The 25,465-nt window shown below is 41.5% G+C and overlaps 1 protein-coding gene across 1 annotated transcript in view; it reads left to right on the forward strand.

Moving 5' to 3' along the window:
* LOC128742947 (uncharacterized) overlaps window positions 1-25,465 on the forward strand; it is a 61,531-nt gene that overhangs the window by 26,094 nt on the left and 9,972 nt on the right. Inside the window, exons 3-8 of the mRNA XM_053839446.1 lie at window positions 16,781-16,944; window positions 17,106-17,385; window positions 17,503-18,357; window positions 18,415-18,559; window positions 18,615-18,915; window positions 19,042-19,215. Of these exons, the coding sequence (XP_053695421.1) occupies window positions 16,781-16,944; window positions 17,106-17,385; window positions 17,503-18,357; window positions 18,415-18,559; window positions 18,615-18,915; window positions 19,042-19,215 (1,919 nt within the window). The remainder of the gene's footprint in view (window positions 1-16,780; window positions 16,945-17,105; window positions 17,386-17,502; window positions 18,358-18,414; window positions 18,560-18,614; window positions 18,916-19,041; window positions 19,216-25,465) is intronic.

The following is a 25,465-nucleotide window of genomic DNA, read 5'->3' on the forward strand; positions in this document are numbered from 1 at the left end:
TCTTATAGGGAATGGATTCAAAGATTTAAGGATTGTGATTTCAAAGTAGTTGTAGGATAGCAAAAAAAAAAGTACGAAAGCTGTCCATTTGGAGCTCGTCGGCAGTTTATCTGCTGAGTCTTTTCTCGCCGCTCTGAAACGATTTGCTGCTAGACGTGGTGTACCCAAATCAATCTACTGCGACAACGCCACGAATTTCGTCGGGACTCGTAGAATTCTGAACGAGTTCTTGGAATTGTTTCGTTCACAGCAAACCCGCATCGACATAATGCGTCAGTGCTCGGACGAGGGCATTGAGTTCTGCTTCATACCGCCAAGATCACCTCATTTCGGCGGGCTGTGGGAGGCCGCGGTTAAGGCTCTCAAAACTCATCTCTACAGGACTCTGAAGACATCGCTTGTAACATCCGAACAAATGCTAACTATTCTCACCCAGGTGGAAGCTTGTCTAAACTCCAGGCCGTTAACTCAACTTAGCAACGATCCAGATGATATAGACGTTCTTACGGCAGGTCATTTCTTGGCGCACCGCCAATTAACTGCCATCCCGGAACCCTCATACGAGGAGGTACCCTCAAACCGTCTGTCGCAGTGGCAAACAATCCAAGAATACTTGCGTCGTGTTTGGAAGCGTTGGTCCACCGAATATCTGTCTAGCCTTCAGCAGCGTACTCGGTGGACTCACGAACGAAACAACATACAAATTGGTACGATGGTATTACTGCGAGAGGACAACTTGCCACCACTGAAATGGAGATTCGATCGAGTGATACTGTGCGATACGCACTCGCCACTCTCAAGCACATTTGACGATAGGTACTTTCCAGCTTACCTAGGAAGCTTTTGGTTTCTAACGCCAATGACTACACCGACTCGCCATATCTAAGTATGGACTGGATATCTAAGTATGGACGTGCGTTGGCTAAAAGCCTTCGTTTGCTGCCATATACCGCAGAGCTATTAGACATCATACGAGGCAATGCCGAAATAGCTGTGGAAGTCTTCTTCCAGGCATAGTCGACGTGGGTCCCGAACTTGAGCTTGTCGTCGACCATGACTCCCAGGAGTTTTAAGGACCGCGTTGACAAAATAGTGGAATCCCCGACGCTGATTTTTGCTTGCTGCGCCAACTTGCGGTTGTACAACACGATAACTTCTGTTTTATGATACGCTAGGTCCAGTTTCCTGGGGCGCATCCAATCTTCAACAATGCTTATAGAGTGGGCGGCCGTCAACTCAACCTCTCTTCCGACCAACCTTCACCGTAGACTTCCCAAGTGATGTCGTCGACAAAGCCGACAATCACAACCCCTACCGGAAACTTTAGCTTCAACATCTCGTCATACATGACGTTCCGTAACACCGGGCCCAGTATGGAACCTTGCGGAACCCCTGCGGTGATTGGAACGCACTTCTGACTCTCCTCCGTGTTGTAGCAATGCACACGATTCTGAAAATAATTTTCCAGAATCCTGTACAGCGACACCGGCACTTGGACGCTCCGAAGTGAGTTGGCTATGGAGTCCCAACTGGCGCTATTAAACGAATTTCTCACGTCGAGCGTGACAACTGCACAATAGCGGATACCCGTCCTCTTGCGCTGGATTGCCACCTCGGCTGTCTTAGTGACAGACAAGATGACATCCACCGTGGATTTGCCTTTTCGGAAGCCGAATTGGTTCCTAGACAGACCGTTTGTACCCTTAATGTACTGTACTAGTCTGTTAAGGATAACCCTCTACAGCACTTTGCTGGCAGCAAACAGATTGACCTATATGACGAGGGGACACCCGGAGGTCCAGGTTCTATTGCTTCCATTTGTCCGACAAGTAGCCATCTCCCTACTAGCACAGTTGTTACAACTCAGTTGTGGCAACCGATTTACGACTGATTTTGGTCATAAATAAGTTTCTGCAACCATAAGTGCGAAAAATGTGCTGCTTGGGCTTCCAGGCATCTACTCACTACTGCCCGAATAATCCGGGAGCCTCTAAAATAGCCGCTTTAATGGCCAAATTCAAGATTCCGTCTAGTCACGGTGCCATCACCTTTAGGGATTTTGCGATCTCAATGAGTTCCTCGTTCGTAACTGTCGCTTCCTCCCCGACCTCTAAACCACCGTCGCCCATGTTACTTTGAGGGTTCGGCAGGGAGGCCGACTAGCTTAAGCTATGGTCTGAGACACTGGAACGTTGGCCGTGGGACAACTCAGTGACCCGAGACCAGGGCCTTGACACATGGCGCGGAAAGAGGCCCTCGATGATGCGCCCCAGCATCTCTGGCAATCGCCCTACGGGTTCCATCACGCCCTTGGTCAACATTGTCATCTTGAAGTCACCAATCAATCTATGTGCTTTATTCCAATTAAAGTAGAACATTAATACTTCCCGCAAATTCCGCTTGGTTACCACAAAATGTGACAGTATCACCAATGCCATATGAAACATTCATAACAGCTAGGGCCATCTCTTAAAACGGACCGAACAAATTTGTACAACCCCAGCATTCGTGTAAATGTAGGCATTTTGAGTAAACTATCCGGTGTTAGAGGCGGATGGATCATAGCCCTAGTTTTGCCACTATTCTGTCCTCTAGCGGTTTTGCTTACGGGTTCAAGGTTCTTTGGTTGGGAGCACTGTATTTGCCTGTATTACGCAACTTTAACGTCATATTGTATACACGATTGCGTTCAATTGCAGCAGCTTATCTGTTTGGCCCTGCCTTTGTTTGCCTTGTAGTCGAAAATAGAAAGCTAATCCTGATGCATATGAAGTTGTGCATGTGATTGTTGGCTTGTTGGCGCATATATTATATGAGATGCAATATAAATGCAAATAATTTGTAACATGTCACCAATAATTCTTTCGGATATAGAATCTTTGTTGCGGTTACCAGTTACAATGCAAAGCTCGAACTCGGACTGGATTAGAATGATTAGAAGTTAAATTAAATCCTCACTAACTATGGAGCTACACAGTTAGCCAAGAAGATTATGAAATGAGTTTCCGAAGCTGATTTCAGCGTGTGTCATAATTACCTACCAAACTGGGAGAAATATAAATCTACGTGTTTACATGAATACATAAGTGAAAGTAGCAGCCATTACAGGCAAAGTATCCTTTTCCGCTCCGACCAAAGCGCTGCTCAACTTCAATGCTGCCGTTCCCACAATTTTCAACAATGCACAATTCACAAAGTCATACCTTTGCAGAGCTTCACTCGTTCGGCAGCCACAAGCGCTTTCTACGGAACTTGCTAAATTATGAACAAATACAATAATTTATCAAAAGCTTTCCGCCTTCGAGGTACTGGATTAAATCTTTTGCGGAAGGTTGTTGTATGGCTTGTATTGCCCCATTTCCATAGCAAAACGACTTGCCGGCTTGGTGCTTCACCTTCACCCCGACCGACAGGTACATACCTGCTGGAGGACTAAACATTTTACGCAACGTATCGCAACCGCAGCGGCGTCAGACTCTCGATGCCTGATAATACCATTATTCTGCTGCCGGGTTGGCACTGGCAGGTTTAGATTCCACTTCACGACCAGCCACCCGAACTTATGAGCGATAGGCAAATATGGCCGGGGCTGGCTCCACCCCAAAATGCTACCTGCAACAAAGTTAGTTCCTGTGTAGAGCGGGCGTACAAAGTCCTCGACAGCTTCTATGCAGTATTCGTATATTTCATTAATAGCTTAAAAGCTTACCATTTCATGTTGCAAACAGTAACCACCGCGCCAGTAACGGAGTGCTGTACGGTGCGGTGTGCTTTTTTTCTACTTTGGTTTGGAAAATTGTTGTGAGGGCTGCACTGTTGTGGAAGTCGTAAAAATCGCGTCATTTACAGTGCTGTAATTGTTACAAGAAAACTCCAATTAGCGAGAAAATTGTTTTATTAAAAATAATTAGCATTAAACTTTACGATGTACAAAGTGTCAACTTCAGCAATCCAAGTGAAGAAGGAAACACGTGAAATTTGATTCAAGTGAAGTACTTGCATTTAAAAGTTTCAAATCTGAATTGGAGATAAGTTATAACGAGTTCGCAGGAAATTTACATAGGTATTACGCTATTCATCACGTCTAACCAAACATTTCTGAGTAGAGTATCAATTATATGTTTCAAAGTATGTAAACTCATCCTATCAGTATTGTTGCTTCAACGGCATACGTTAGGAAATACACGCGTGTGCGTCAATAAAGGGAACTGATATTCATTCTCTTTTGTACCGGCTTCTAGCCATTCGAAACATGTAATAACGCAACATAAGCTTCAAATGAGCAACCGTTTGCTTAATCAGGCGTGAAATTAATTATCCATCGTCTAAAACAAGCTGTTATGATGCGTGGGTAAATGTTCTACTTTTACGTACCCCTCGCCTGAAATGCAAGTTAACCAGTTTTGCTGATGTGGCAGGAAAAAAGGCTTCCCGCTTTTATTGACTTCCGGAAGACACGAGCAGCTATGTGTTTCAAGTATTAATCCAATACAAGTGGCTGCAGATGTGTACATATATGCTATAGCTTTCAGTATTTTTTACGAGATCTATCAATTCGAACTGCGGCACCTACCTAAGTGCAGTAGGAATTGGAATTTAATAGCTACTCTGTACATATTAAATTGTATTAATATATTTCGAATATTTTAAAAAGCCTTTTTTCTTGCAATAAAATTTATAACGGTGGTATTGTTCGAGCTAAACTTTTGTCGTTGAATTGGAATTAAATTTTGTCAGACTGTTCGTTGTAGGTCAAAAAGTAATAATCTTAAATTTGGTTTCGGTTGGTCCTCTCCACGACTAATGAGAGCACCTCGTTTTGTAAAGAAAAGAGCTGGTTTGATAACTGTGATGTCTTGTGATTCGCCATCTTCATGACAAATTCGTGACTCCGTTTACGCGAGAAGCTGTCAACCGACTCCGACACCTTCTCTCTGTGTCAGTAACACGCTACCGGCAACCACCCAAATAATGTGTAAACAACCCAGGTAAATTCTGTATTACAGTGTGAACACCACATCCTCCCCCTGCGTAAAATGAACAATTCAATATATGGTATTATTCGTCCCTTTATTCTTGTTTGATAAATTGAAATTCATTGTCTACCATACGTAGCCTGTAGAAAAATTGCTCTCCGTTTTGTGATGTGACAACCTAAAAAATACAGAAAATACTACTGGTCCTGAAAACTTTGTTAGGACACGCATGATCGTCCCAGTATCTGCCATATCTTGTCATTGATATTGTACGTCTGTAAACTTTACCTTCCTAAAGTTAATGATCATGATTTTCTACCTATTTAACATTTTGGTGTTACCAAAACCATTGGCCTTAGACTCATGTCGACTCAATCTTCATATATTGTTCATAGGCCTTGAATCTGCAATTGTCTCACCAGAAAGCAGGTGCGCATCAAGCAAGTCGCCCTATAAAGGATTTCTCTGCCTGGTTTTTGTCCGTGAAAAACTTTGCGACGGAAGCAATGCGAGTCAAATCATGGCCCTGGCGACATTATCGGGGAGTGCAGTTTTGCGAGTCACCACACTAACACACCGTCCTTGTCAGGGTGGAGCTTGTTGCACGGGGCTACAGCAGTTGCAAGTATTACGTTTCTGTGTCAATTTCTAGCGGTTCAGGCGATTATCCCCTTTAAATCAATATCGGGAACTGCTTGCAGATTATTTCCCACGAGAAAGTGTCCTGGCGGCAGTACTTCTAGATCATTACAGTTCTCTGTTATTGGAGTAATGGGTCGAGAGTTGAGGCACATCTTGACTTGCGTCGATAAGATCAGCAGAACCAAGCCAAGATGACATTGCCTGCTGCCTTGAGGTGAAGGTCGTCAGAGTCCAGATGCATTTTTTACTGATTTCAGTACTTTCACATCCTGCTATCACTATCGTTTTGTTTATGCTGCTAGTTGCTAGTAGTAGGTAATAATCTGTTATGAACAATTATCAAACGTAGAAGCGCGTATCCATGTTTGCTATTGAACTAGCTCGGACAGTAATTCTATAACATAAAATGTTGTTTACGGTGAATTTTATTATCAGTGAATTTTATAAGTATATTATCGACTCTCTACGACCGTTAAATTAAGCGAAAATAATTGGTCAATTTCATACTCAAATGCTTACTTTGGCATCAATTCATATATACGCCCGTTCCCTTGGTAATGTACAACAACGACGGTCGTGGATTCGGCATTGCAATCGAAACGAAGTGAAGTTTTTTTCTACCAATTTAGTTGAACAGTTTAGGCAAAATTATTATAATATCTTACTAAATAACTATTCGGGGGGTAAATCAAAGTTTTCTGTGCCTCGAGTTAAGTTTCGCGAGTCATGTGACAAATGGAACGGCCGAAAAAATTAATGAAAAATCGACGGCGAAAAAGTGAAAATATAGTGATGAATTTTAATTGGTCAGAAATCTCCGTATTTAGTGTAATTTACGTCCCAAAAAGTAATAGAAGCTATAGAATGCAATGTTTAGTGCCTCGAGATGCAAAATCTTATTACGGCTAGCAGGTTAGTTGAATTAATTTTCTTTTTTTTTGTGATGGTTTCTCGAATCTATGGGAGCATGTTGGTACACTGAAGAAGGGAAGCCATGCTGACTGTCATAAATGTACTCTGACGACCTTGTCGTTAAGGGGGGACCCAACTCTGGAAAGTCGGAGAAATCGAATTTTATTTTTTTGCATTTTCGAGACGTTTATACCTTTGGAAATGTCATGCCAAAATGATTTTTTGATATCTTATCTAGTTGAAAACTTTTGGCAAATATTGTTACCTCAAGGAATGTCCATTGCTATACGAAACTTTGAACGCGTTTTCTCCGAAACAATGTTTCTTTAGCTGGCGGTACGTGTATCTCAGAATCTAGTTGACCGATTTGGCTGAAATTTGTTTCTAGCATGTAAAAATGAATTATCTAAATTATTACGCAATCGTTTTTTGATATCTCAATTTTTCAATTCTTTATGAGCACTTAATTGGCGATTTTTTGATGAAAAAACATTTTTCTTTAGGAAAAATTGCCGCCATTTTGGTAATTTTTCGATTTTTCGAAAACCGCTACGTTACAATTTAGGTATTGACCTAAACCTTCAAAATCATTCTTGAAATCCATTCTGCGATGCTCTGTTGGTTCCCGGGACGTACGGCCAGCAAGGAATTATTTTCTAGAGGTCATTCACGCGCCCACCTGCCACCAGCATAATAATCACTATTCTTGTACCCAGAAAATACAAAATATATCTACAAATATACTTAAACAATAACTAAAATACCCCAACACCTAACTATAATTCAAGTATCTGAAATTTTTTTTACAAAAATCTTTTATTTTTCGGTCTGCCAGAGTAGGGTCCCCCTTAAGGTGATTATTATTTGCTGATTTGACGGCTGCTTTCCAGAGCCCTCCAAAATGTGGGTCTCTAAGCGGAATGAACTTTCAAGATAATTCATTGGTTGAGAGCATCCTTACCAGCACATTTGTTAGAAACCAGTTGTGACAACCGATATATGACTAGTTTCAGCTATAAATAAGTTAGTTATTTATTTATTTACTAGTCTTCGATGGTATCGCACAGACAGTTCCTAATTCTAATACATACTTATTCTAAATTTAAAAGTCATTCTACTAATATTAAAATCATAAGAGTCAGACACTACATTGAATTCACGACAACATACGTCAATAGGATTGTTCTGGCCAAATAGAGTGCGATGCATTGGAAGCCGAAAAAAGTTGCTACAACCAAAATTTGGGATGTGAGGCCGCTTTGAATGTAGTAGTATTGCAACTCGACGATCTTCCCACGATGGGCGATAAGACGACGTACAGCAGCTAGGAATGCAGAAGTTGTTAGGTCACTTACTAGCTCGATATGGACAGCTTTAGTTGGAAAACAAACGAAGATAGCCACGTTCACTTTGGTAGGACCACGCTTTCGAACTGCAAACTTTAACTAGAACGGTCCACAATAGTCGATACCGCAAACGGGAAACATAAGTTCCGGTAAGACTCGCAATATCGGCAGATCAGCTGTGGTTTGTTGGACTAGAGTGAGCTCGTATCTGAAATAAGTGTGAAATTGGTGGAAGATGGACTTTACAAGATTTCTTCGATGGGTGGCTAGTAGGAGTTGCAGACCTTCGTACTGTAGTCTTACGTGATAACTGAGAGACGACACAGCAAATAGCGGATATTTGGCGGACAAACCGATCGAATGTTTTATAGCGTCGAATAGCGCGACGTTACTTAAACGACTACCGACGCGGATAGTACCCTCCTAGTCTACGAACGGCGAGATCCATTTCAGTGATAATGACTTGACGACATGTCCACCATTAGTGAGATCCGATAAGTCTTTAGCGAAACTGTCGCGTTGCGCTAAGCGACCGAGTAGATGTTCAGCATGCTGTAGCTCGATGGTGGTGAGTGGTGGAACGGACGAATGGTCTGCTGCATTTACAACCCAGAACGATTAAGTTAGGCGAACCCCCACAATTGCTATACGTATCGAACACAGTATGTTACTACTCGTTAAAATCTGCTATATCAAGAGTAGCATGAGAATACCTTTCCGCTAAACTTAACTTGTGTGGTGGTCATCGCCACAACCGGAACTTTATGCCCATCCATGGACACTGTTAGGGAACATTCTTGGTCGACGATGGAGTCAACGCGAGCCAGGGTAGGTCATTTCACCAAAGAGATGAGTTGAAATCGTCCGGTGGATCCAATCCGCGTGAAAAATCGTCTGCTGGGTTTTTGGGACCCTGCGATGTGCCTCTATTATTCGATGCTCTTACTAGTCAGTGCGGATTTTGGATACTCGATTAGTGAAGAATGGCTTCCAGCGATTTAATCAGGCACGTAGCCATTGTAGTACAGTGCTATCTAACCAGAAGTTGACAGTAACTTTGATTTTCAACGACGACTCTATCTTCTTGTACAATTGAGTAGTCGCATAGTTCTACACTGGCGATAAAATGATGTGTAGACAGTGATGCGACCTTCGACTTCGACGATAACAGCTGCACAGGAATTCCCGCCGCTATCCCCGATCGGGTGTAGCAGCATGCACCGTTGGCAATCGAAAAGGCATCGACGTATAAATGCAGCTGTATATCGTGGACTTCAGAAGCCAGTACAACGTGGGCACATTGTACTCCCGATATTTCTAGAGGATTTTTCGAAGACTAAAATTTTTAGTCTAAAAGTTTAGTCTAAAAATTTGATTCGTAGTAGCACGGGCTCCTATAAAGCTCGTCTGATACTGCCTTGCGAATTTTCTTGCTATTAAGAATAGCCAACGTAATAAAATCTGTAAGAGTACCTTGTAGGTGGTATTGATCAGTGTACCCGATTGTCCTTTTTATAGACGGAACAAATCTAACTTACATCCGCTCCTCCGGCAGTTTCTTTTATTCTTCAGCTGACCGATTTCTTGTCGGATCTCTTCGGTAGCCGGCACCCTGCTATCGTTTGTAAGCACTCCCAGGTTAACTTCCGTTACGTCTCCTTGTGTTATAACGCCTATGAGATGCTCATCGAAGAACTGTTTCCACCTGTCGACCACCTCACGCTCGTTTGTGACCAGATTTCGTTCCTCGTCCCTAAGGATATCAGGTTTCGTTGTGCATGATATTGGTTCACCTTTTCACAAAACTTGCGCGTCTTATTAGCCCGGAATAGTTGTTCTAGCTCTTCACGATCTCTATTTGTCTTGTGGCGCTTTTTCGTCCTCAGGATCATGGTCAACTCATTCCGGGCTAATCGATACTTGTCCAAATTCTCCCTCGTGATAATGTTCAGATAGTTTTCCATGCTCTTTTTTCCTCGATGGAGGGTTGTTGGCATTCCTTGTCAAACCAGTCATTTTGTGCACCCGAGTCTTCTACACCTAGAACCACAGTTACGGCCTCATTGGCGAGCTAGCGAATCCTTATCCATCCGTTTTCGAGGGTGAAGCACCTAACTCGTGGGTTGCCTAACTACCGAATGTTTAACTGAGGAGGGCGGCTTTGCCACGAGGTATATACCTTCGATAGTTTTGAGCGCTGTTACAATTGAATTTTGCTGACGAAAATTGAGTGAGTACTGTATCTTCCATGTGAATCAAACCATCAACGATTTTACATAAGAATAGCCACCGTTGGCTCGCACGACAACTCACCACGCATTCGCTATGTAAGCACAAATCGATCTCGTGTACTCTCATGGAACTGCCATATGGAAAGTTTGTGAAGATTTGGTGCAAAGTTTTGTTTATCCTTTTCACTCTTTAACAAACCTGTGCACAGACTTCACAAATAGAACAAACTTGGGAAGGTGGCAGCACCGTTTCGCGCACATAGCGAATACATGAGACGAACGATCGAATAATCTCAGCAGAATTGCCGAACTTTATCGCTCTATCGCATGCCGATCGCTCTCTCGCTCAGCCGAGGAGACACCAAACCAGCTAGATATGAGTAGAACTAGAAGTATCTCAACCGCTGGTCGAGACGGTCGCATTCGTCGATCGCAGAAGCGAGTTTTTACAAGTGCCACCAGTTCGTTCTGCCGGGTGCAGATTCAGAAATTTTCACAAGTGCCATTGAAACGCCATTTGTTAAATTACCATCAGGAATGTGACCGATTCGGATGCCTGTAGGGGTAGGCTATCCCTCTGTGTACTGATATTTCGACTGTGCATACCACGTGATCATTACTCGAGGTAATTGTTCTCGGCTTTTGTTAAACTACAATTCCATAATGGGCATTGTCCTCTTCGCAGTCGAACAAAGCCCACTATTACCGATACGCTGTGTACGGATAAATCCATACATGAAAAGGCCTTCAAAAGAGGTAATAAAATCGAACTGTAGCTCGTATGTGACATGGCAGCTGAAGCAACAATATGTTGCAGGGCCTTTTTTCTTTATTTCTTCATAGCGATCGGCAAGAGCATACACCCGTAGGTAGGATATCAGTGCGTGCGGCTGTGAGATTCTTCTACGGCTGAGAATGTTAGCGCACAGGTGCTTAGATTGAGCCAGTGGTACCCAGCGGTGACGTGACGCAACTCGGACTGACAGTTTATCGTCTTCAATTACCCCTTCCACGGAGCTGGATGAAAAAGAGCCATAGCGGGCATGTGGGCGTCTCCCAGCTCGTGTACGAAACCAAGCGTCGCGGACTAGTAATGCCCGCTGGTAGTATTAGTAAATAAGGAACTAGTGGTGATGAAGTAAATTTGTACGCAAAAGCGCTGAAATAAACTTAAAATGTAATAGCGCATATGAACTACGCCCAGGTAATGCTCCGAGTCTATATCCGCATTCGGTAGGGAGCGTATGTTAGTGAGGAAAACCGGCCATCGACGAAAATACGATCGATTTGGTTCAATGCTCGTCCATCAGGTGATCTCCAGATGGCTTTGCAAATATCTGAGCAGGGACAAAAATTGCTTCTGAGTATCGGGGTTTGAGAAGCTTCAAAGTTGATGCATTGCTGGCCGTTATTCAAAAACAAATTCAACATACAGGGTGTTCAATAAATTCGAATACACTTTAAAAATGTGTTTAAAAAATGAAAATACAAAATATTCTTTTCTGCGTCAATTTTTATTGAAGCAGTGTTTATTGAGAACCTTTACGACATATTTGCTGGAAGCACCCCCCCCTCCTTTGTGCTTTATGACGAGCTTGAGACGTTTCTCAAAAGAATCACACGCGGCAGGCACCTGCTTCATAGGCATCTCGTCCCAGATCTTGAGAACAAGCTTCCTAAATTGGTCCATAGTGTTCACTTTATGTTCGCCCTGCTTGGCCAGCATGTTCGACCATACATAACCCAGGGGACTAAGATCCGGGGAGCTGGGAGGCCACAAAGTCTTATCGAGTAAATCAGTCAAATTCTCCCGACACCACGCTTCGATGATATTCGCCGTGTGGGTCGGTGCGCCGTGCTGTTGAAAGACGTATTGATCTTTCCCGTAGAGGTCACGAAGTACCGGGGCCACAACCTTCTCCAGAACCTCGGTCTTATAGTACGCGGAGTTGATTTTCACATCTTTCTCGAAAAACACCAGTGGCAGCTTCCCACGCTTGCACACGGCCCCCAAGCCCGGGTGGGTAATGTATTTGAGTACGAAAGTGACCCCGTAGGTTTTGTACCACTCCAGGATATTCTTTGAATAGTGGCACAAAGCTAGATCCGGTCAGAGGATCGTAGAGCCCTAGTGTTGCTTCAACAGAGGATGAAGACGTGTCTGTAGACATTCCTTGAGATCTGCCCATTTACAAAGCTGGTAAACGGCGCACTCCGTTTGCAGCATGAGCAGATCGCTTGCCAAATCATGTATTTCTAGGCAATCTTTGAAAGTGTTTGCTTCCTTACTTCCTCCGGAACTTCAAACTTGTGGTGGGCGATGAAGAACAGTAGCCCCGAAAGCTACCGTAAGTCCGCCTTGACGTTAGTTCATGGTGAGGCAATGAGTCTTCGTCAGCTTCTGGGTGTACAGTTTCCGGGCCCGTGACTTTCCCACTGTATTTTGCCGTTCGTCACAATTTGGAGCATTCTGCATTTTGTAAGTATGCAATCGGGGGCCCTGAAGCCGCAGTCCGAGTCTGCCTTGACAAGCGAGTGATCGTGGGTTCGAATCTTAGTAGAATCAGGCCATTCGATGTTAAGTGACTTTAGCATGGGTTTATTCTCAGGCCCCACATCCTTTCTACTGCATTTTGCATTTACTAACAATGAAAGCCTTTTGCCAGGGCAAGTTATAAGAGTGGTACTTGCTTGCGGTGCGAATGAAGCCTCTTGTTCAAGGGCAAATTATAGCTTGTTCCGCTTGCTGGTTCTAGGAACGAGATTGGTAATGCATAAGTAGTAAGGAACACATACATACACACCCTTACTCTATGCTGTACTCTGCTTTACAGGCCATGAATGCGAATGCGAATGAAGCCTCTTGTCCAAGGACAATGTTGCTACGAGTGGATCCTATCGAAGATCCCTCGTCTTAAGTTGATCGCCTTTGTGGATCATATGGGCGAAATACATCATACGTCAATAACGTTGCGTGATCGTGGGGCGAAATACTGAATACGTATCACTGATAAGCTAAAGTGAGAGAAGTAAAAATTGATTTGTCATCCTTTGATTTCTTAAATTTGTAAGCTGAAATAATCCCGATTGTGTTACTAATAATTATATTAACTAAACATCCAACATTACAGATAGATTTAATTAAAATTTGAGTTCGTTTACCGATTTATACAAATATTCGCATTTCTCAGTACGAGACTAATTGTAAGTCGCAAATTATAGTTATAACCTAAAATGTACTCTAAAACGCTAATAAACATTACAGCTTTGAGCTGATCTAACCGTAAAAAAAAGTTAGCAGCTTCAACGAACTCCGAAAAGAAACTATCGCAACACTCTCAAAGAATTATCGCAACGAGATGCAGCATTCGTTTGTCCGTCAAACCCGATCTAAAACCAAAGCTAGAGAGGATGCAATTGGAAATCGGAACCAATCCGGAGACGCCGTTAGTGCAGTGATTGATGGTGATCCCGATACGATAGCGGAAGATAGTTTTGTGGCTACGATGATCGATTTTGAACGATTTTCCAAATATGAGCGACTGTTGCGTAGCTTAGCATACGTGTACCGTTTCCAAGACGTTAGTCAGCGACAGAGTGGAGATCCAAAGGAGCTCACCAGTGAACAGTTACAGAAAGCAGAGCAAAGCCTGTGGCGGCTTGCGCAATCGGAAAGCTATCCGGAAGAAGTAGCTTCTTTAAAGCATAACACCCAGTTAGCGAAAGAACAGCAAAAGGCGCTGGATAAAAGTAGTTCTATAGCAAAACTACCTCCCGTACTCGACGAGCACGGAGTTCTACGAGTAGATAGCCGCATTACAGCTGCAGATTATGTTGCTTACGACACCTGATACCCCATAATTCTTCCACGGGGGCATCGAATTACTCATCTACTACTGGACTGGTATCACCGCAAATATCGTCACGCTAACAACGAAACGATCGTGAATGAGGTTCGCCAGAAATTTTACATTGCTAAGTTGCGAGCTAAATTGCGTTCTGTAACACTAAATTGCCAGTGGTGCCGCGTATATAAGTCAAAACCAATAGCACCAAGAATGGGTCAGCTGCCTCCGATGCGAGTAACGCCATTCGTACGACCTTTCACATTTGTAGGCATTGACTACTTCGGTCCTTATTTTGTTAAGGTAGGATGAAGTCTTGCCAAGCGCTGGGTTGCAGTCTTTACTTGTCTCACTATTCGTGCGATACATCTGGAAATAGTCTTCAGCTTGACAACGGATTCATGCAAGAAAGCAATTCGGCGGTTTATCTCCTGTAGAGGAGCACTACAGGAAATATATACGGATAACGGTACCAACTTCGTTGGCGCTAGTAAAGAGCTGGAAAGTGAAATACGACAAATTAACGTGACGATGAGCAGTACGTTTACTGATGCGAATACGAAATGGCGGTTCAACCCTCCTTCGGCTCCCCACATGGGTGGATGTTGGGAGAGGATGGTGCGGTCAGTGAAGACGGCATTGGGAGCGTTACCTTCATCACGAAAGCTAGACGACGAATCCTTCATGACGTTGCTATCGGAAGCAGCTCACATGGTTAATTTGCGACCATTGACTTATGTGCCACTAGAAAACGAAGAAAAGCCAGCATTGACTCCGAATAACTTTCTCATGCTAAGCTCGAATGGTGTTCGACAGTTGACCAAGGTTCCCGTAGACGCCAAGGCGGCCATAATGGACAGTTGGAAGCTGTTACAACTCATGCTGGATGTTTTTTGGCATCGGTGGATAGTCGAATACTTGCCAATGATTTCCAGGCGGACTAAATGGTTCCAAGAGGTGCCCCCAATCAAAGAGAACGCGCTTGTTATGATAGCAGACGAGGGAGTACGAAATCAGTGTCTCAGAGGACGTGTTATTCGTACCTACCCAGGAAAACATGGGGTAGTACGCCGCGCGGACGTGGAGACATCCTCTGGAGTTTTGCAAAGACCAGCTTGCAAACTTGCAATTCTCGATATTATAGGTGATCCTGAAGTCGCAGTAGACAACCGTGAAAATGCGATGGTGTAGGTGGAAGTTAACGAGATTGTGACGTCGAACAAGGTTCGAGCGACACGAGGGGGAGGATGTTGCTACGAGTGGATCCTATCGAAGATCCCTCGCCTTAAGTTGATCGCCTTTGTGGATCATATGGGCGAAATACATCGTACGTCAATAACGTTGCGTGATCGTGGGGCGAAATACTGAATACGTATCACTGATAAGCTAAAGTGAGAGAAGTAAAAACTGATTTGTCATCCTTTGATTTCTTAAATTTGTAAGCTGAAATAATCCCGATTGTGTTACTAATAATTATATTAACTAAACATCCAACATTACAGATAGATTTAATTAAAATTTGAGTTCGTTTACCGATTTATACAAATATTCGCATTTCTCAGTACGAGACTAATTGTAAGTCGCAAATTATAGTTATAACCTAAAATGTACTCTAAAACGCTAATAAACATTACAGCTTTGAGCTGATCTAACCGTAAAAAAAAGTTAGCAGCTTCAACGAACTCCGAAAAGAAACTATCGCAACAGACAAATTATAACAAGTCTCCGCACTTCCTGGCTCTAGAGCTAGATTGGTTGAAAAGTAGTAAGAAGCGTAGAGGGAAAAAGGGGTGAAACCACACCGACACTCTAAGCACGGATAATAAGCAGTTCGCTCACTCTATAGCGATACGGCAATAACAACGAAGTGCGAAACAACACCTGGATAAGATCACAATAGATCAAAGTACTGGTCGTGGTGATAGTATCCACACACACCAAACAAGAAAGAAAGAAAGTATGCAGTCCCTCCCGGCCCTTGACTCACTGAACGAAAGATTTGGACAGATTCTTTGGCCACATTCCTGACCGCAGCATTGGGATTCCGCTTAAAATCTTTCACGACACGCTTGCGATCCTGATCACTAATAGAACATCCATTCTGACCACATTCCTTCTTCCATTCGATGCTCAGTTTCGTAGTAACGTTTAATCACACGACTCTTTGCTTACTACACGATTCTGAGTTGTTTTCTGATGTCCGATGAGAGATTTGAGGACTTTCCAGGTGCTTGCGCAAAATCAATTCGCGACGTTGTTTTTCGGGTGACGCCATTTGTTCCAATTTTCGAAAAACTGATGACGATAAAAATACAATGTAAACAATACACTCTAAACAACTTCTACTCAAATTTCCAGGAAAAAATACCCGATGGGTAATTTTCTATAACGTTTTTTCCGTGATGCAGTTCTATGTGGGACACCCTTTATGATTCGTGAAATTCATTATAACTTTTTCAGTGCTTTCACTAGTAAAAGGCATTCTTTATACAGAACATTGAACTTAGCAATATGTTAAGATGTATGTACAACGCTATGGACTTATCATCTACCGGTCGTCTGTTGGAAAACTTGTTGTTGGATGGACGGGTCTCATATGAAAAACAAACGATGGGCGAATGGAATGCCTATTAGCGAAGCAAACCCCCTAGCTTTTCACAACCACCGTGTTAGCACTGACCACCGGTTACCTACCACACTGTGCAAAAAAAATTGCCGTTTGGCTAATCAGATTTCCTCCGTACATTTCATATACACGGCAGCCACCCGAAAAGGCCACACTATCCTCTAAAATCTAATTTTAACTTTTTTACCCTTCTCTTACACAGGCTTCCTGGTAGACAAGTTTGGTCGCTACAAGCCGGTTGTTATTATGAGTCTGCTGTTAAATGCTTTATTTCACCATTCGTTGATGTTGATTCCACAGCAGGAAATACCGGGCAAGCTGCCGGAAGCTTACGTGATGAGGCACCCGGAGACAGGAAACGTGGAGGTAGGTATAATTTATGCCGGTTGCAACATGTGCTGCAGGATTTCCTCGGCGTGCCGGGTGACGTTCGACGTGTTGCTTTATGAATTAGAAATCACCTAATTGAAGTCTGTCGTTTGGCGTGCGGAGATTGCTAGCGGTGATTCTTTCGTGTGTATTTGCAGGTTTGGTGGTCGCCTTGCCCGAGCCGTGAGTGTCCAGAAGAGGAGGAAATTGATATTGTGGTTGATCAGTGTCTGGATCATTGTTTGCTGCTGGAGCAGAATCCCAAAATCGAAGTAGTACCACCGCCAACCTTCGCTCCCATACTGCCGCCGGTTGACGTGGGCGATAAGGATGATCTGGCATTGGTTATCAACAAGAAAATCAGCCGGAAGAACAAAACGGCCGACGTACTTAGTAGTTCAACTATCAGTCCAAGCACCACGGAACCGTATCTCGATAGTAAGATTCGTGGATTTCCGTCATCGGAGGTTACCTTATTGATGTAACTTCCGATGACGATCAGTTTCGAATAAATTGCTTAGAATCACTGGAACAGCACATTCGCTTACATTTCAGGACAAATATTGATACATGAGCCCGACTCGGACGAAAGCGAGGAAAGCTGGGTCATTGCGGGAAGCGGTGATTCAGCGTTCTTCGTTCTAGACATGCATCCCGATCTGGGAGAACCGATAGAGCAGCTCGGTATGGAGATTGAACACGATGACAACGAGACGGTGACGGACTTCAAGACTCGATTCGGTGTGAAGTTGCTCTGGAAGCAGGGAGTTAACGTAACAGCTTTGGAAGAGGAAGATCTTCGCTGCGGCGGTTTAGTGCTTTCGTCGAACATGACACTGAACAGTAATCAGCGGCTCAGCGAGTTGGCAGCGGATTGCATGGTTCAGCGGTGTCACTTCCGCAAAAATGGACCGGAAATTTGTCCACCAGATTTTAAGGAAAGCGATGACAAGGTGTTTTGGATTTACTTCGGCTTGCGCTTCTTAGCAACGACGATGCTTTCCGCTGGTGTAACCATTATGGATCCAATAGCGCTTACGATGATTGAGAAATACGGCGGAGACTTCGGGCGTGAACGTCTGTTTTCCAGCATTGGAATGGCCATTTTTTCACCCATTACTGGTTTCATGATCGATTTCTTCTCTAAAGATTTAGGCTATACGGATTACTCGGCAGCTTTCTACACCTATGATCTGTTGTTGATCATATCTTCGATAACTGTATTCTTGATGCCTTTGGGGGAGAAACTTCCTGCAGATAATGTGTTCAAAGATTTGCTGAACTTACTCAAGCTAAAGCATGTTATAATTTTCATTTGGTTCCTGTTTCTGTTGGGAAATTTCTGGGGCTTCATCGAGAGTTTTCTGTTTCTGTATTTGAAAGAGTTGGGAGCCCCCAACTATCTGTTAGGTTTGTTAAATTCGTAAATTTGTAAAGCAATTGTTTTAAATGAAAATGCAATTACAGGAATAACTATCACTGTTGGAACAGTCAGCAGTATTCCATTTTTGTATGGTGCAGGACGCATTACCAAGATAGTTGGACATGTCAATCTGATTGTGATTGCTTTTGTTGCACATGCCTGTCGATTGGTGGGATATTCTTTGATTGAGTAAGTTTTCAAATATTTTTAGTACACCTTAGAATATCATTTAATTTTGTTTTAGAAATGCGTGGTGGTGCTTCCCATTCGAAGCCATGGAAGCTTTGTCCTGTCATCTTATGTGGGTTGCCGCTGCTACTTATTGTGCATTACTGGCACCAAAAAATCTTCTTGCAACCTTGATTGGAGTCCTTGGTATGGCACATTTCAGTTTGGGACGTGGTAGCGGATCATTTTTCGGTGGTTTTCTGATCGGAGAGGTTGGCACCAGAGACGCTTTCCGTTATATGGGTCTTGTGGCGGTGGCTGGCGGTCTTGCTTACAAATTCATTCACGCAATTTGGTTGAGAAAATATGATAATCCAGTGAGTATAGATTTAGTTAACGTAATTGTTTCAAGACTATATAGATATATATAGATATACTATATATAGATTTCAAAACCATTTCTCTGACGTTATTTTCATTAACTTTCGTGTCTTTCGAAACAGGATGCCGATGAGGACGCTGCCGAAAACGGCGAAGCGGACAAACTAACTGACACCAAGGACAGCGACGAGCCGAAAACCAAAGACCAGGGAACGTCAATGTCACAGGAACGTCTTTCCCTTATGATCAAGTACAATCAAATCGGTTCACTAACATCACTGCCTCGAGGCTCTCGGGTGAGTAACACCAATGCGGCTTGGCCGGCTCGTACCGGCGGCAACTAATATACTTACCGTAAATAAAAAGGGATAACGAATTTTTGGCGCAAATGTGAAACGCTTTTCCGCTGCTGGATTCCGGCACCACTGCAAAGGTGCAAAGGCAAAAAAAAAAATTATGAAGTTTTCAAATTTAATTCCAACTCCTATCATACGTCTTTCGGTTGAAAAGTTCCGGAAAAAATGTGCCTTTCATTTTGGCTGAGAGACAGAGAGAAAAAAATCGTACACGGCGGCGGTGTCGAAATAAAGCAGCCGGAAAAATGGCGCAACGTCGTGAGCGGCTGAAACGAAAACATTATGAAGAGCTCAAAGGATTCTGAACTTTTCCAAGTACACACAGTTTCTTGCCAAAAAAGATACATTCAAACTCGCAACGGGCAGCAACTGTGCGAACTGAAAATCAAAGAGAAGACAATCTTGTGTATCGTTGAAAAGCAGCAAATTTGCTTGAAGAAATTGGAAGAAAAACTCTTTTCTTTTCCTTCTGCGATTCGGCAAGCAGTGGACCATGGGCTGATTTCTTTCAGTTGGGTGGCAGCTAGCCCACAGCCACAACAGTTCAAAAATATCGTTGTTCGACCGGAGAAGGGGGTGCGAGTGAAATTTTTCATTAGGAGAATTTCATCCTTCTTTAACTTTCAAATGGGTTTGCGGGGATTTCTTGCCGGTAGCGGTTACGGGAGGAAAAAGGCTGAAGCTGTTCCAACTTTTGACGTTAGGGACCTACAAAAGATGTCTTCTGCAGCCAGTATAGCATTGGAAATTATGAGATAGTGTGGTAGAAACAACTTTGTGGGAAAGTTCACGACAGATAATCAACAAAATAGATGTTTATTTTGCCCGTTTGTAACTGGCCCCTGTCCGATTTTGTTGACGGAGGAAGAGTTTAGTTGGCGGGTGGACTATAAATTGTTTCGCGTGGATTGCTGAAATTAAGTTGATTTCACTCAACATAATAGCTCTCGAAGGATTAGCAATGAATTCTTCTATGTATTAATCATATTTAATGTATACTTGCTACAGAAATGCTATATAACTAGAATACAATTGATCTAGAAATTAAATGGGCGAGTCAAACACCGCCTCCTCAATTATCGGCTTAGGCTAACTTTCCTCCGGTACGTGATAGGAAAAATAAATCTGAAAATTATATGTAATTATCTTGTAACATGCTATTCTCCTCCCTTATGTACCCCAAGCAAAAGTATTAATTTGGCGATATAAGGCGTTCTCAGGCTTCTCTTTATTCGGTTCTGCCATGCTCTTCATGTTTTGCGAATCTAAAAAACAACTATTCATTATGGAATAGAAGTGTAATTAAAGATGTGTAACGTATTTATTGGCAAGAAGTTGTGTTGTGATAGATTTTCTTTGAGAACATGCACAACACAGCCCCAAAATTGATTCGAGCAGAATTTCGCCATTTATAGATAAAATATATATTCAGTCAATCTATAAAATATTAAGGATTTGCTTTTAAGTGTATTAGAAAAATGACTAACCATTTACTGTTGAATTCTTGATTTGCTCAGTAAAACTCAGTCAAAAAAAACTGCTTACCACCCGCTACCAAAAAGTAAAATGAATGTTACCCAGCAGAGGTTTCATAACAAGCAGAGAACTTAATTTTCTATAACTTCTACTTACTATTTCGGCTATTTCAGTACGTAGGTTAATGTTGACGTATGTCAACAACCATTTATTTAATGTGAACACAACGATGGTCATTTGAAAATGTTTACAAAACGTGCACCAAATAAACTTGTTACCAGCATTTTGCTCGGACAAAATTCCATAAATGAAACTGCGGCTTCTGAGGAATGCCGTTTGGTTACCGAATGCCGCGCATAAAACGTGCTTTGCTTCAAAGACTGTTACAAGAAACTTAACAGTGCGGACGTGAATGAGGCTGCTTAATGAGTTAGAGAATGGTCATTATAATGATTTTCTTCTAGAACTGGCCTTTTGTTACACCAACGAGAAAGTTAGGAGAAAATTTCATTTAGTTCTACTGCATTGTTGAAGATTTAATAGAGCCTGAAATTTAGAGAGTTGCCAACAATTCAGACTAAAAGAAAAGTGATTGATGAAATTTTGATAAATTAAATTGGCATTGCAATGCTAAAAATTTGTTTAAAGTAAACTGTCCTAGAAAATTTAATTTTTTACCTTTGTTATACTATAACAAAGGTTTAAAAATTGGTCGAAAAACACGAAATCGATCCGAGGCCCGGAGGGCCGAGCCACATATACCAGTCGACAGGGTTCGACGAACTGAGCAATGTCTGTGTGTGTGTGTGTGTATGTGTGTATGTGTGTGTGTGTGTATGTGCGCGACGCAACTTTTCTATCGCCTGCTTCTCGGAGATGGCTAAACCGATTTGTTCGCTATTACTTTTGTTTGAAAGGTATTATTGCCTAGTATATCACTATTGAATTGTTTCGCGGTCCGACATTTCGTTTGAAAGTTATAAGTAAAAATGTAAAAATTACGTGACACGATTTTCTCCAGAACTACATGACCGATTTCAACGATCTTAGTACCAAATGAAAGCTCTTGTTAGCGCCAAATTTTTCGGGTAAATTTTATTGAAAACAAACAAGTAGTTTAAAAGTTATGCTTAAAAAACCTGTTTTGACAAGGTAATAATTATCGCCTGTTTCTTAGAGATGACTAAACCGATTTAGGTGCTATTAGTCTCATTTGAAAGGTAACATAACCTAATAGATCACTATTGATTTGTTTTTTGATTGGACGTTTAATTTGAAAGTTATGAGCAATTGAATACAACACATTAAAATTTACAATAATATATTACGAGATCATCTAAGATAATTTATCTAGTTTGAATTATTTTGGCATCAAATTAGAGATTTTAATGCTATAAATATATTTGCAAAATTTCAGAAGAATCGATTTTGCCGATCAAAAGATATTAACCCTCGAACACTCGCGCCAACTTTTGTAATACGATTAGTCGCGCGCACAATGGCCCAAAACCAAAAAGACATGCGCACTAGAATTTTGACTGGGAAAACTTGGTTTTAGGTTTATGGAACCTTTGGAAGAATTTCTTGAAATTGAAAGTTCTATCGTCTGGTGCAATTTAAATTTTGATTAATCCCTCTAAAAGTGAAATAAAAAAAATATTTTTCTTCAGTTTCAATATAACACATTGATGTGTTCTGCAAAGTTTTAGAACATATTATTACAAGAAATTTTGTTGAATACAGTAACCTTCTATCTATTCAGCGAAGATATAAAAATCTTATTCATTGTATATGAATTTGTAAAATCAGTTTTTTCTATTTAGCTCTTTTTGTAATTGTTGTATGACTTTTTCATGTATTACAAAATTATATAAATAGTAAAAATACACAACTTTGATGAATATAGTGTACCTCTACGTTTGTTTGCTTAGGTGCTGTAGAACTTTGATTAAAAAAGTGCCTTAATTTTGACCCCGAATGACTCGACCACCAACAGATACATTTTGAACATTTTATATTTGCTGATAGTTTTGCTGCATACAGACACCAGTTTTTCATGAATAAATTTGTAATTTTTGTAATTTGTTTGATTATTTGTTACGGTAAGCTTTAGTTTACAACTTTATATCAGGTCAAGGAAAACACAAAAACGAAAATAGATAGTTGATGACTAAATCGAACACACAAATTAATAATTAATACTAATCAAAAAACATTAAACAATTACACTAATCTTTTTGTAAAGTTTTTAAAGGTCGATATAGTTGGCTTTAGTTTGGCGTCTATTGGGAGACCGTTCCAGCATGTGGCTCCGTATATGAGCACGCTTTTTCCACTACTAGTTGTATGCCTAGGAATGATGAAATGAATGATAAACGAGAGAAAATTCCAGGGCCAATCGCGGTACACCTCACATGCTGATTGCTTCGTTTCTGTGATGTCAGTTTATGCTAATCCATTTTCCCAACAATTTAAAGTATTAATGCATTGATTGATTATGACGTTTTGCTCATAACAAGTTAATTGCAGAATATACGTTAGTTAAACAGCGATTTGTAACTTTATAACAATATGGCATTCAAAAACCTACACGTGTTGTACAAAATGCAACAGCGTGAGTAACCGAAGGTTAATAAAAATTGATGAAATTTATTCAAGAAAACTTTATTGATGTCAATCAAAAAGAATGGCTTTATAGAAATTTATGCGTAGTTCAAAAACCTTTAAACTAGACTTTTACTACGCAATGTATATGTTAAAGAATAAAATTTCCTCTTACAATTTGCTTTTACTGGCACTTACTCAAATTAGTAACAACCAACTTACCCTTACTCAGTAATTTCATGAAAAAAAAGGATCTAACAAAATTTATAAGTGCTGCTATTTTGTTCAAATTTTGTAAACTTATTCAATTTCCAAAATATTTATAAAACCAACGCACTACGCAACGTTAACCAATGAATGAATTATGTTCCGAAGACGTGTTGATTTCTATCTCAAAGAGCAAGTAAGACCGTATAACAAAGGTTCCTTTCACCACTAGGTGGATTAAATCGGGTTTTTTTTTATTTTATCTGCTAAAAGGGCTTAACAGCATGACAGTATATTAAATTTCGAACGAAAATGTCAAAAATGACGATAAAATAATATTTTACGTAAATACACTGAAAAGTTACAACTAAACTTTGTTGACGTTCAAACCTGGAATAACGGGTGACAACTAAAATTTTGGATTTTTTTTTCTCAGACTGTCAAAAGAAGACAAATATACATGAAGAAGATCTGATGCACCGAAATTAAAGATACACTGTCCTTCGTTGAAAAAAAATTAGTGTGCATTTGAAAACGGCCCGTAATCAGCTGTTCGGCGAAACTTCCGTTTGATGTCAGAAATGGAGAGTTGTACGGCCGTCATGTTAACTCTTGATTCTACCAATCAACTGTTTGCAATTCGTGGCTCTCCAGTTATTTTTGTACACCAAAGAACTCAAAATCCCGAAGAAATCTTCGATTGGGCACACTGAGACAGATTTGTCGGGTTGTGGTTTTTGGGTACAAATGGGATTCAGGAACGATTGTGCTTTTTGGCGTAATGCTATCCGGCCAAAACATGTATTGTTTATCTGCATGATGTTTTCGTAGAAACGGGATCAAAATGTTCTTCAAACGTTAGTCTGGTGCACATCTTAATTAATAGCCAAACCAGAGGGCTTGTTGTTGAAGGCACGAGAAAGAGAACAATGTCCTTCTTAGGGTTGCCAAGTCTCAAAATTAACCGGCCAGTCGGTCCAGCCTTAAAAAATTGCGGGGGGGGGGGGGAGGGGGTTGTCACAGTATATTATTAGAGGATTTGCCTGGAATGTGCGTTATTGACATATTATTTGGGTAGTCGCCGGAATCGAAACCACAACAAACATTAAATGGATTATTGAAGATAGCATAGCTAGTTTTAGAGTGACAACTAGTTGCTTCTGGTGCTGGTGGACAATTAAATTACCTTCAGAAGTAAAGTATTTTCACTGCAAAACTGGTTATCTTCAATGATCCACTACTGAGAATTACTTATAAATCATCAGAAATCAGAAAATTTAACAAACCCGGCAAAAAGTACCAATCCGGCTTCATATGTCACAAAAACCGGCCTTTTTGCAGGATTGACCGACCACCGGCTTTGCAGGTAAAAAACCGGTCGGGCCGGCCAAAAACCGGCCTGTTGCCAACCCTAGCCCTTCTGCGTCCATAATTTTGGCTGGTGTTCCACTACCTTGCTTGCGAATAGTTGTTGGGCATCTTAGGGTATGGTAAACAGTCGAAGCCGTAACATATTCGCTTTTTAAATGTTATACCGTATGCTTTTTGCCGAGATTTCTGTGGCAGTTCGTAGAAGTGTACAACGCGCTCCTGAAAAGCTTCTTGTTTCGACGCCGTTTTAGGCAAAACTGGGCAAGCATAAACAAAATAAAAAATATTGACAAAAAGAGGAGTGAGAGAGAGCTAACACATACATACTCTCATTTCTCTCTGAGCTCGTTTGTTGTTGAGTATTCGCTATGACGGCGTTGCTGATATTGTTCAGGGTTTTGCGTAAGAAAAAAAGAAAGGGAAGTATTTTTGCTTTTGTCATCACGCATACGTTGACAGTTGGGCATGAGATTTTCTGTAAGTGCGAGCAGCCTACGAAATCTTTTTCAATGCCGTCATCGCGAATAGAGGC

Source organism: Sabethes cyaneus, chromosome 3 (genome assembly GCF_943734655.1).
Source record: "Sabethes cyaneus chromosome 3, idSabCyanKW18_F2, whole genome shotgun sequence".
Taxonomy (NCBI): domain Eukaryota; kingdom Metazoa; phylum Arthropoda; class Insecta; order Diptera; family Culicidae; genus Sabethes; species Sabethes cyaneus.